We start from the raw sequence: 13,260 nt of genomic DNA, 5'->3' as shown, positions 1-13,260 counted from the left end.
AATTTCCGTAGCTTTATTAAAAACAGCAGAGTCATTTCATCAACTGCCAATTAGGCATTGCTGCAAAATAGGGAGTAACTATTATGAATTTTTTAAATATGTGTTTTTAACAATCTGAATAAAATGCTCTACTCCTCCCAGTTGCCCTCTTGTCTTCTACAATAGTATTAAGTTATAAAACGTAGGCAAAATCTAATTTTATCTTGAAAGCAGTAAGAAAAAAGTACTTGTATACAATCTAGTAGAAAAATTTTCATGACAGAAAACTTTCACGACAGAAATAAAAGAATATAAATCTTCTTTCACATTGGTCCTTTCTATATTTCTTTCAGCACTCAAGCTAGAGTCAATGTAACATTCTTCACTTCCTGTAGCTTTTCTTTTGGCACACTGCATTGTCTTTGACCATCATCACACTGAGGGTTTGAGAAGAAACGGGAAAAAATTTGGAAAGGTAAAGAAGTTCTTGCTGGGGAAAGTTTTGAGATATACACTCTTTCTCCAACTTTACCTCTTTAACTTATGCCTAGCTCAATAAAAGTGTTGTAGTATTAAAGTGTTCCAGTTGAGGTGCTTGGTGATCCTCGATACTGCTGTGTGCTTTCCCGGAGATGTAAAACATTCAAAACAGGGAGTAAATCTCAACAATACAAGCTAAGCTTCCATCACTGAACTCCATCCAAACATGTCTACTTATTCAGGATTATATGTTCATGATTTTTTCAACAGGTGTTCACTTAAACAAACATAAATGCTCTGAAAAATCCCATAGCATCAAGATTAAACAAATGATACAGAGATTTCATTTTTTGCATATATACAATCTTCAGCTATTCATATACTTCCACTTACAGCAATGAATTAGAGGTTCTAAAAGACTGATTAAGCAGTAGCCTGTTCTGCGTTTGAACAAGATTGAGTCATAAAAAACTGCAACTGCCCTATGACCTCTTGGGTGTTTCTTAGTAAAATGTCTATGTTTGAAAATACTGTAAGCCTACTTTTCCTTGTATTTTCCAAACATAAAGTAACCTATGAAGACAACACTCCTGTGAGGAAAGTTACAGTGTAAAGAAGAGAAAGTGAGACATACAGACTTTAAGTCAGCTCTTGAAGGACAGAAGTCATATGCATTGACTACATTGATATCTAATAAGGGGTTAGAAATTAATTCATTTGCTTGCTGGAGGATTGGTCCCCTGACGGTGGGCAGAGAGTGGTGGGTGTCTAGTCCCTGAATACCAGTGAAGCCTTTGGGATTTTAATTCATAGAAGCACCGAGGAGCAGTTCCACAGGAAAAAGATTCAGAGGCTTCCACTGAGCTGCAGCTTGCTCAAGGCTAACCTCAGGGGGAAACAACAACCCTAAATGGCAGCCATGAGGCTCAAAGGTCACTCTGCTAAAAAGGGCTCCTGTGACATCCCCATCTTTAATAAAGTAGGACCATCAGAAAGCTTTCCCTTCTTGCTAGATCAAGGGTGAAGATTCATAAAGGAATAATCACCCCTAAGTGAGAGCAGGGAACTGGGGTTCCGGGGAGTTGCATCTTTTTCCCCTATGTTGCATTGGGAGAAATAAAATGCTGAATATATGCCAAAGTTCAGGAAGCCCCAAAGTGTCTCCAGATGAGAGGAGATGCAAGCAGAAAATTTATATAGGAAAATTTGCTAATTTTTTCTCACACTTCTTCCTGTGAAGTCAATAAGATGGTGTATTTCCTTAAAGTTAAGGAACCCTATTTAAAAATGAGATCATAAGGAAACATTGACAGCCATTTTGGAATAGAAACCCCATGGGATAGGAGCCAAAGGCATCAGATAGATATTGGATGGTGCGCAACAGGGCTGGCCAGAGACTGGAACTGGGAACCACAGCATTCCTGAAAAGCAAACGTTCCTAGTCCTGGCTCCTACTAAGTTTGGAGCTATGTGGAAGCTAGAAACCCCTTACTCACATGGAGGCAGGGTAGTATTTTGCCACTGATCAGCAGCAGCTCAAAACCTCTAAGCAAGTCCAATTCCTGTAGATTTTTTTGCTGGCAAATAAACTCCCTTTTGGAGAAGTTAAAATAAAGGCTAGCACACCACCCTGGATGGGTTGCTAACCCCTGATGTCCCGTATTATTCTTACCAGTTCAATTCCTTTTGGGGATGAAACACGGTAACTTACTCAAACCCCTGTTGCACAGCCAGAGATTTAAATAGCATTTCAGCAGATTCAGAACTGCATGGGCTGATTTTGTACCACAGCTGTAATTTCCTTCTCCCTTTTCAAATGACGTATTTAACAGGACAGTGCAAAGGTTCAGAAATATTATCTGTAAGTCAGAATAAATTGCACAGTGCTAGCAGAACAGCAGAAAGGCACGTTTTTGTGGGCTAAACCATTGCAGCTGGGAATGTTGCAGAATGCTGAATCTACTTTTTTATCCAGAGAGAGAGGGAGAAAAATCAGCCATAGAGCTCCTGTTTGCTTTCACTGTAACTAGCCGTGCTCTTGCCAATTTACTGCAAAGCCTTCCAATCTCTCATTAATACCCACATCCATCACTGGCACCAACAGACTCAGTCATCAGAAATGTTAATTTAGAAGCAGACATCAAACAAATTAAGATCAAAAATGAATCTGGCATCTTAGTCTTCAATTTCTACCCCAACTTTGAAATGCGAAACATCCCACAGGCCCTTCAGGCTTGACTCAAAGCCTGGTGATGTCGGTTAGAAGTTCAGAAATTAAGACACATCCCAAAATATTTCTAACGACACACCTCCTCCTTGGCACCCTCATATAGGATAGATACATATCAGTCCACTAATGGAGTTCTGCCAGATTTAATACTTTCTTGGTATTTTAACAGTGGTGGCTGGTAACTCCAAAACAGCTGATACGGCTTTAACAGTCAGCCTTTCCCCACAGTACGGAGGAAAGAGTGACCCTCTCAATAAAAGATTGATTGCCTTCTGTTTTTAAGAACCTGTGTTCTCTGAGGATAATCTTTGACCATGTACTACTGATCAGAGCAGATTCTACCTAACCCAAATCTGAAACAGCCTATATAGTGCAGGGGCTTTTTGGTTGTTGTTGGGTTTTTCTTCTTAAATTAGAGCATTTAAGAACTTACTTAGAGGAACATTTTGAACTTTATCTTTCATCAGTACTTGCTTACTGAAAAACTCTTTAGAGCAAGGAAAACCTCATAATATGCCTTAACTGCCTCATGGATTGGCATAGTGATTTTCAATAAAAAAGCATTGCTTCACACACCTTTGAGTTCAAAACTTGTGGAAATTTTGTTTCAAAATTTGGGGATTAACATTTGCAGGATACACAAGGAATGCATGCAAGACAAGATGAAAGGAGTTTTATTCCAGTGCTCAATTATGTAAAACACAGTTTTCACATGTCACTGGAATAGAAAAAGCAAAACTGAAGTCTGTACTGGAAACAACCAACTCACAGTGCCTTAGAAGTGATACAGGTGTATCACATGCATGCTAAATAGTCACTCGCTAGATAAAGGAACCACTAGGCTAAAGTCATACTGGTAACAGAACCTGAACCAACATCACCAACCTGCTGCTGTAGATATGACCTCTCTTTTTGTCCATTTATCAAGATTTTCCTCTCACTTTATTTTTTTTTTTTTTCCAGATGATCACGTTTGCAGCCTGAAAGCCAGGTGGTGCTTGCCCAAGACCTCCTCTCTCCCACTATCCACCCATATCATCCCTAGCTGTGCCCTGTGCTTCCTTTACCACACCCGCCTCCATCCCCTAACCGCTTCCTGGCGAGCCTGAGCCTTGCCCTTACCGCAAACGGGGGAACTGGAGCCGGGCTCTCCCATCTCAGGGACTTCCCATAGTTTTGGTTGCTCCTGATCCCTCAAGGAGCCTCTGGGGTGGCAGCCCCCAGCCTCCCCGCATCCTCAGAGCTACCCTGCACCCAGCCTAACAGGCGCGGTTTCAAGGCGCAACTTCTAACCTTGCAGTGAGCCCAAACAACTACAAGAGACGCCCTTCCAGGTCCGCAAAAGGGCTGTGCAAGCGGCCGGTGTTAAAAAAAACCCCTCAACATCAGTGCCCCACGCACAGGCGAGTGGGACCTCGGGGAAAGAGAGGACAAGGGTGAGGCAAGGCACCGCTCCTCACCTCACATCTCCTCCCGCCCTTCGCCTCAGGAGAACCCGCGCCCCGGCGGCGCGAGGCACCCCGATCCCCTCACGCGCTACGCGCCCCCTCAAGACTGCAAGTCCCAGCAGCCTGCGCGCGGCCTCCTCCCATTGGCCGGCGCCGGCAGGAAGTGCTCGGCGGGGCGAAGGTTGAGGGGCGGGGGGCTCGCGGCGGCCGGAAGGGAAGGCGCAGGTCTGTGTCCGGGGACGGGGCGGGCGGCCTGGGGTGCGCCTGGGCCGGGGGGAGGCGGCGGTGTCATGGGGGGCGCCGGTCGCAGCCTGGCCCCTTATATCTGGGGGTGGGGTAGGACTGAGGTGACACGGCCGGGAACGGCTGCCTGGGGCCTGGCTCTGGGGCGCCGTGTCGGGGCTGAAGGGGAGTGCGGTGCAAGCGGGGCCTCGGGTGGCGGCGGCGGGGGGCTCGCAGCGGGCCGGGGTGAGCGAGGGGGTGCTGAGGCCTGTGGGTAGGCACGTGTGTGGGAGACTTCAGTCCCACTGCGAAGGGAAAGCCGCAGTATAGTGCTGTGCCGGTCCTGGGAATCTGAGCCTGTGAATTAACTTATTTATGGGAACAGCGTACTGGGCCCATGTCACTGCATAGTGCATAGAAGCATGTATAAGTTGCTCCCTCCCCTGAGCGATAATACTTTCCCTGTGGTGATGTCAATAGTACTTTTAAGAACTTTAGAGATTCACTTGCTGATGAGGCATTTATATTATGCTTATTGAGGGTTATTTCTTTCTCGTTTCTAAAAACCTAACCCCTCCAAGGAGTCCGACATGGAAGAGTTTAAAGATGCAAGTCCACCTGAAGAACTACTTGATCACTTAAAGCTTTCTGATCAGAAGTCTTCAGAGACTGGCCCCAAAGATGTACAGAATCCCCAAAACATTGAAAGTGGATATACAGCATCTTCAGCCAAAGATCCCATAACAGCAGATGAGTGTTTCCATGACTGTCATGACTCCTTTGAGGCAAAAGAACCTCTGCTGGACGATGAAGGGAATTTACAGAATGATGAGAATAGCTCAAGGAAGCAGACAGAACTAGATGAAGAATACTTACTAGAACTAGAAAAAGATATGCCAGAGGAAGAAAAACAGGTAATCCAAAGTACCAATGTTGAATATAAAAAGACAATATTGTCAGTGTCACGTTTCTAATGGTCTGTGACCAGCATGAAAATGGACTCTTATGTGTCTAGTTTTACTGTTCTTAGTTTCTTCTTTTAGGAAACAAATATTTTTATTAGCTTTCCTTACTGTTCTTAATCATCGCATTCCGTTGCAGATTTTTGACTACTTTCACCAGTGTTTAAGGTTACTGTGACTCGGAGAGATTATAAGAACAAAAATCTCCCTGTTTCATGTTATTTAGTTGTGTGCATTCATTGTTTTGATCTGGTTAGCTGCAAGGTGCTTTTCCAAAACTCAGAGCAGGTTTCAGGATAGTCATGTAGGCATGAATTGGATCTTATTTTAATAAAGAAAAGGACTTACTGAGAGGCTAGCTGCAGTTTGGATCATAGGTAGCATATTGAATAACTGATTATGATAAGGGAAGGAGACGGTGGAGTAAGGAATGGAAGCTGACAAGAGGAGGTAGACAGCATCTTAGGAAAGCATTACTTCACAGGGGAAGATAGTGTGTTGTATAGCTTTATAGTTTTTATTCTGGAAACTCCCAAATCACCAGGGGCAGTAGAAGGAATTACTACTGTAATGGACAAGTACTAATAAAATGAGGTGCTTGATGAAAAAGAAGAAATGAAGGGTCATATGAGATTAGTTTTTTTTTAAAGTGCTTAAATATTATGAATGTTTCAGTGAATTTGTAGGGGCTTATTACTCTTTTGTACAGGCAGGCTCATCTCTTCTGATTCAACTGACTTAGTAAAGTTGGACCACGCTTTCTTAACTGTTGGCTAGCCCTGTCTGTGTTGTATAAGTAAATAAATGCTGGCTATGCATTGCCCCAAAAAGTTGGAAAGAGGGAGAGGCTTGGCAGTAACTTGACTATAGTGTGGCCTTACTGCCAGCTGCTGTAAATAGAGAATGTGGAGTAGAGGTATGCAGAGCTAAGATGCCAGAGGCAACCAAACATCTGTATTGTTTGTTACAAACTAGTATAGAGAAATTTAGTCAAGTTGTGGCTCAAATAGTTCCCTTGCTGGTAGGGTGTGACTTCTGACCAAAATACATCAGTGAAGAGAAGAAGGTAGTTTTTCATCTGTAGTATAGATTGTCTTGTTAATGTAGAAGTTCCTTGAGGTGGAAAAGCAATATGGGATTAGTGGGGAAGGGGAACATGGAATATTATTTCCTTGAGGTAGGAATGAGACTAGATGTAACACTTGTCTGCTGCTTCACCTTGTGGAAGTCAGTTTGTATCTCTGTGTCTCAATTTTGACATCTATAAAATGGGCTTAATGATGCTTGCCAGTTGTAATACTTTGAGCTCTAATTTGAATAACGGGAGTGGGGAAGAATCTCAAGAAGTTATTTGGTGCATCCTTTGCCCCAAAAGGGCCTCTGGAGAGGTCATCTATTCCAACCCTCTGCTCAAAGGTAGATAAAATAGGTCAGCCGGCCCAGAGCCATGCAAACATCTCAGAGTCTGGAGGTTGCACTGCCTCTCTGGGCCCCTGTTCTAGTGTTTAACTATCCTCATGGTGGAAACTTTTTTTCCTCTTATTTAATTAGAATTTTCTTTGTTGCAGCTTGTGACTACTGTCCTTTCTTTTTCTGCATGCCTCCATCTGCATATCTCCATTTTCTCTAGGAATTAAGTCTCCCCTGAGCCACCTTTTCCTAAGGCTTAACAAACTCAGTTCTCCTAGGCTGTCTGCTTAGGTCACGGTCTCTGACCATGCTGGGGGTCCTCTGCCGGACTGCCCCTGGGGAGTCAATGGCTGGTTTGGTATTTCTTGTATGGAGTGTACACCAAAACTGGGCACTCCACTCTCTCTCAGGTGCTGAACAGAGAGCAGTGATCACTTTCCTTGACTCACTGCTCACTCTCCTTTACTTTTTCACTACACAGAAAAACCATTATCACCTTGCCCTTGCGCCTTTTCCAGTTAGACTAATCAGTCCCTTTTTTCTACTTGTGTTTATTTCTTGTACAACAAGGAACGCTGTCATCACAAGTCACAATGAGGTTTCTGCAGCAGCCTATAACTTGAAGGCAGCTTGAGAGTTTCATAGGCAAAATGCTAAAAGCTGGGGGGAAATTATGTCATAGAATTAAACTAGAAAGAGCAGCAGGCCTGGAAATTGGGTGTCTTAGTTTTCGTGCTGGTGTTGTTTCTGTTGTATTGTTAGGTAATATTTAATTTTGCACATCAGTTCTTTTTCCTTCTGTAAAAGGAGCAAAAGAATAGTGAATGTTGAATGCTTGCATTCACCTTTGTGGAACTCCATTGAAAGGTGCTATGGCAGTACAAAATAGTAACTGTTTAAAGCTGGAAAGATTTCCTTAGAGAAAGTTTTGAGACAGCTGCAGTTCTTATCTTTCTGTAGGTTTATTTCCAGTGGCATTGAGAATTGTGCCTTTCAGCTTGGTTTAGGATTATACCTAATGAAATGTAGGGATTCCATCTCTTAGCATCACCATAACTATTAGATTGGCAATATTTATAGTGTGAACTTTATGTTCCATAGAAAGCTTTTTGAGTGGATGATATAAGCAGTCTTTAAAATACAGCTGTTTTTCCTCTAACAAACTACTGTTGGTATCTCTTATAACCAAAGTCTGAGAAATCCAGAAACTAGAGATTAATTAGTTTACAGCAGTTGTTATAACTATTGAAGTAGTCCATTTGCATGATGTTACGCTGCATCACCTTACATTCTCTATGTTGTAAAACCACGGCGATGGATCATTCCTGAATCGCCACTCCAGCTTTCCTTATAGTACTTGAAATTGATGGCTATGAATTTTATTTTATTTTTAAAATTGAAACACTCTCTGTGTATTGAATATGAAAAGAATCTTTTCATTATATTATATATATATTATATTTTAATATATATGTATATATATTCATATATATATGAAAAGATATATTTTTTCCATATTAAATTATACAGCTTTTAAGAAAAAATACTGCAGCTACGGTCTGAAAACAGCTTTTGTACATCCATTTATTCAGAGTTTTTCAAGCATTTTAAACCTCCTTCCAATTACTCAAAAGGTCGTTTTTGAGAAGAAGGGCAATGTGATTTTTTTTTTTTTTTTTTTTTTTTTTTCAGCTGGAGAAAATGAGGCAGAAATATTCAGAACTTGTTTATTTGACTGTTTAGGTTGTGACCAGACACTCAGCAGCAGCACTGTGTTTGCTACTTAGGCAGCCCTTCATCAGTTATTCTCAGCCCCCTGCTGCCTCCTTCATTGTGCTAGCACACCTCTCTGTGTGAATGTGCAGTGAACCAGCTACGGGGAATGATTCAGATGAAAAACAATGCTGTATTTTTAGATCAAGGGCAATGCTGGTAAAAGTAGACATCAAATGGCAGTCTCGTGATGGCATACAGGGGTAGATGGATTTTCTGTAATTAGACTACTTACCTAAAGAAGAAAAACTTCCTATGAACTGTGGCTGCAGCACCAACCATAAACTATGTACTCAAGTCATAAGGAGAGCTGGATGTTAGCCCTGCTCAAATCAAATTTATGGACCTACACCTTAATAGTTTCTGGTTGGATTATTATTTTTTTTAAACTAAGCCCATTGTTATGTTTTAGCAGCTTTAATAACTGAATTCTTTAGAGTGATGTTCTCCAATAAGTAGTCTGTAGAAAAGAAAGTCTCTAATTTATTCTGGAGATGCAAAGACAGATTCTAGTCCTTGTTCTGTGTATTTACGCGTATCCTATGTGCAAGCTTTCATGGTAGCAGCTCTGAGTAGAAATTCTCACCCATGGAGAAGCTGCTGCAGGGATCAAAGTGAAGGAGCAAGTGGTTCTGTGTGTTCTCTCAATTATATTTTGAGAGCCCCATACAGTGAGATTTCTAATTTTAAGCAATAGGAATTACTTCCAGGAACCCAGTACCAATACTGTAAGAATTCTCTGCACAATGAAGCAAAAGAAGAACTTAAAGGGATATTAAGACACAAACCTGCAAGAAGCATTCTTGAAAAACAGATGTAGCATAGAGCCTGGGTGCTTGCCTGGACTTGCAACTCAGAGCTTTGTGAGAGTTAAGCAAGCTGGAACAAAATTCACTTTTATAAGATTGTTGTTGTTGTTTCAAAAGCATGCTGATTGCTGCCTCAGCAGAGGCACTGAGCAGTAAATTGCTTTTGATGCATTACAAACAGATTTTTCTGGTTAGTTGTCATTGACAGTGATGGCTTTGACGTTGGTCTAGACTGCAGAATTAATCAGAAGACACCCAACAGCTGCTACATGGTAATTGTTTCAGTCTGACCTGGTCCTCTTCTGGAGGGACACACATTAATTATGAGTTTATCCAGCAGCAAGATTCTGAATCCCTCATGCTCTTCCATCATGACAGATGTTGTCATGTTCTTTGGGCCTTGTCTGGCAAAGACTTAAGCAGCTGGCCTAGTAAGCTTTCATTTTGGATACAGAACTGTCCTTTCTAGCTGCTGTAAGACCCTGGAATAAACATCTAATATTCTTCAAAAGCAGTTCATTTCGTTGGGCTGTTGCATGTGCAGTAGAGCTACAGCTGGTAGTAATCATGCTCAGCTTCTACGTTAACACTAGGAAATATGTCAGTAAGACAAGGAACAGAGCTCTAATAGAGGAGATTCTTGATTAGTATCATGTTGGCAACTCTGTAAGAATTAAGTGAAACTGATCTCTGAAACGTATTTTTGAGTTATACTTGAGACTTTTTTCAGTTCTGGGCTAAACAGTAAAACTAACTTCTTTCTTTTCTTTTTTTTTCCCCCTGTTTTCTCCAGAAGTTCTAGGATGTGTTAGAGAACATTGTCTTAATTAAGAAATTTCCTTTAAACTGCACCTCTCCTCACCCTTTTTACCCCATGCTTCAGGTTGATCCCATTGTTCTTCCATAAATTATGGCTTCTCTATAGAATTTGCTTTTCCAGGGGCTGAAGAACTGATCTGGGATTTCTTTTGAGATGGATTCTCAGGTGTAGTCGTTCATTTTAGCATTTGGTGTTTTCCTAGTTCCATCTGTCCATATAGTATAGCAACCTTGACTCCATCACAGTTGCTGTTTTTTCTATAGTATTTTTGAAATAAAAGCTAAGGAACAAACCAGAAGATAGGATACAACGAAGCGAGTCGTATTTTGGAGTAGTCCTCAGGTGTTGATCACTTGGAGATGCTCTCAGAACTCCTTTCAGGAAGATTATGTGCTTGGACCAAAAAAACTAGATTATTAATACATGAGACAAGGCAACTGGCTGCACAGCAGTAAAACTTACAAATTACTGACAGATACCAATAAGGAATATATCTTTTGTTAACAATTCTCATGAGCATTCAATATTATTTTTTGTAGCAATAAAACTTGTAAGACAATTGGGTTTTGAAAGCATCACAATGCAATCTTGTGAAATATACTAAAAGGTGATCCCCCTATTCAAATGACCTACTTTAGTAACCTGAATCCTGTGTACAGTACAGCACCAATACTAAATATGCTATATTTTTGGTCAAATTGGAGGAAAAGATCGATTGCTAGACTTAAACTGCCCTGTCTTATAGTTTGCAAAATAGAACAAAACATCACGTTTTATTTTCTGAGTTAATCAAAACTTGGAGAACTACATTTGAGAAGTATATCTGTATCTGCTAGGGTAATTAATTCCAAGTGCTCGTGAGAAGAACTCGGATAAAATCTGGAGTTATACTCTCCCTTTGTGATTTATAGTTCTTTGAGTTACATTTTAAACGAAAAAAAGTCTTCTGGATGGCAATTTAATAGAGTGAAAAAATATACCTTCATCTTTCTCTCAGTGCTGCTATCTGATTTTAGTCTTATATTCATTTTTGCATTTCTCAGGAAGATGCTGATACTGTCAAATTGAGACCTTTTTGACTGGTGGTGGTGATGGATTAAGTGGTCAGCTCCACTTTTCTGCCTGAGGCTGTTGCCTCTGGAACAGGGATGACTGAATGGCATGTCGTGTCACTCAGGAACAGTCACGGTTAGTGTGGCCTGTTACCTTAAACTGACTGTCAAAGATGGATATGACCTCTTATTTCTGGAAGTGCTGCTTACAATTTCAGGAAAAGGTACTGATTTGGCAGTAGAAAGACTAATGTGTCTTTACCATGGAGTTACAATGAGCAGAGGTCAGCTAGAGTCTGGCAATACTTATTACTCTGCCTCCTCAGTGTAGAGGGCAGATTTGGCACAGTTTTCAAGTGACAACTCTAGCAAGACTTGAAAAAGGATTTTTTGAGTGACTACAACCTTAAATTGAAATTCGAATACTTGAATGCGTGATACAGCAATAGCTTTGCAAAACTGCAGGGGGAAGCAGATGACTACTAACGGATGACTTAGAAATAGCATTGGTATTTGAAGCTGAAAAGTATATTCCTTATCTGTTTAAATTCTTTGCTTCTGTGCACCCTTTGAACGCCAGTAATTTTAAATTGACTGCTACGTGGTGACCTTACAAAAGGGTATATGAGATGCAGATGTGCGTTGTCACACTGTATAAATAGCCTTACAGAGAAGAGAGTACACGTTTGCTGCTCTTGACAAAACTAGAGCCAAGAACAGTTCCCTAGCAAAGTTAAATCAATTGATCAAATAAAATGCATAGGAACAGCCAGCAGAAGCATAGTTGGAAGCATTACAAACTGAGGGTATTTGTCCTTCAGCTCTCACCTGCTATATTTAAGGATTTAACTTCCAGCACTTCCATTAAATTGGTTACTTCCAAAACAAATGGTGAAAATGTGTAGGTTGCTTTCTTCTCTAATAGTATAATAACGCTTTAATGCTTTTATTTTTAACCCTGAGTTTTTTGGCAGAGTAGTTGCGGTTCAGGGACTGTATTTGATGGCCTTTCTTTTGAATTGTTGCACTTTATTGTCAGAAGGCCAAGCTGTCTTTTCTCATTACTTCAGATCAGGCCTTAATCTTCAGCACCTCTTGCTTGCCAGGCAGGTTTATGTTAAGATCCTAATTTCTTCAGAATATGGACAATATTCAAAATATTTAAAATATTCAAAATTCAGTATCCAAATCTGTAAACATTTCTAATCAGATCCTTTCAGAATCATATTACTACTTAAATGTAGTTATTTCTTCTGGACTTCAAAAATATCTTTTTTTTACTTTGTACATCAAAAGGTAATGCCTGACATTTGGAAATTGTCATCTTTGTGTTAATAAAATTTTCAAAAAAAAAAAAAAAACTTAAGATTTTGCTGACTTTGAATAGCAGAAAATCATAATGAATTTGGGGAAACTGGGGAAGTTGTGTGCAACCTCAATGTTGTATACGAGCAGCCTCAGGGAACGTAGTGGCTCAAGATATCTTTTCCTTAGGCAGAGCATTCTAGGAGTTCAGCCTGACCTACTTCCCTTGCTGAGGAAAGGGTAGCGTGCCCTGCAGCTACTTAAATCTTTTTCTGAAAAAAATGAGTGGGTGGGGACACTAAAATGACATTCTGCAAAATTTGTCCCAAGGACAAGTCACTTGCAATTTTTTCACTCTGGTTTGATATGATCACAGTAAACTGATGACCAGTCAATTTGCAATTGTCCATCGAAGCTGGAAATGCAGCATACTGAGTGAAGAAGTTATATCTAACAGCGCTGTAGTTTTTGTTCCGTTTTGGCTTTTTTTACCCACAATTTGAATAGAAGACAGATTCTAACAGCATCCATTGGAGCAATCCTTTCAGGTTGAATGTAAATTCATCCAAAATAGTTGATTTTCCACTGGTTTTGTGTTAGGATTTTCTGTTAAAGAAATGTATATAGAGAGGAATAAATTATGTATTTATTTCACAAATACATAGTGTCCTTTAGAGGGCAGTGCGTTTGGGATGTACGTGCTAATATGTATGCTTTTACATTTTATGGAAAAGCCAGAGGATGGTCTGCTATTATGTATTGCTTATAGG

The 13,260-nt window shown here is 40.5% G+C and overlaps 1 protein-coding gene across 1 annotated transcript in view; it reads left to right on the top strand.

Annotated features, from left to right (window-relative positions):
- The first annotated feature begins 4,282 nt into the window (after positions 1-4,282).
- Positions 4,283-13,260, top strand: part of TTC1 (tetratricopeptide repeat domain 1) — a 30,248-nt gene continuing 21,270 nt past the window's right edge. The window contains exons 1-2 of the mRNA XM_063348975.1: positions 4,283-4,362; positions 4,941-5,273. Of these exons, the coding sequence (XP_063205045.1) occupies positions 4,950-5,273 (324 nt within the window). The 5' untranslated portion in view covers positions 4,283-4,362; positions 4,941-4,949. The remainder of the gene's footprint in view (positions 4,363-4,940; positions 5,274-13,260) is intronic.

This window comes from Chroicocephalus ridibundus, chromosome 11 (assembly GCF_963924245.1).
Source record: "Chroicocephalus ridibundus chromosome 11, bChrRid1.1, whole genome shotgun sequence".
Classification (NCBI taxonomy): domain Eukaryota; kingdom Metazoa; phylum Chordata; class Aves; order Charadriiformes; family Laridae; genus Chroicocephalus; species Chroicocephalus ridibundus.
This window is presented reverse-complemented; position numbering and strand designations above follow the sequence as displayed.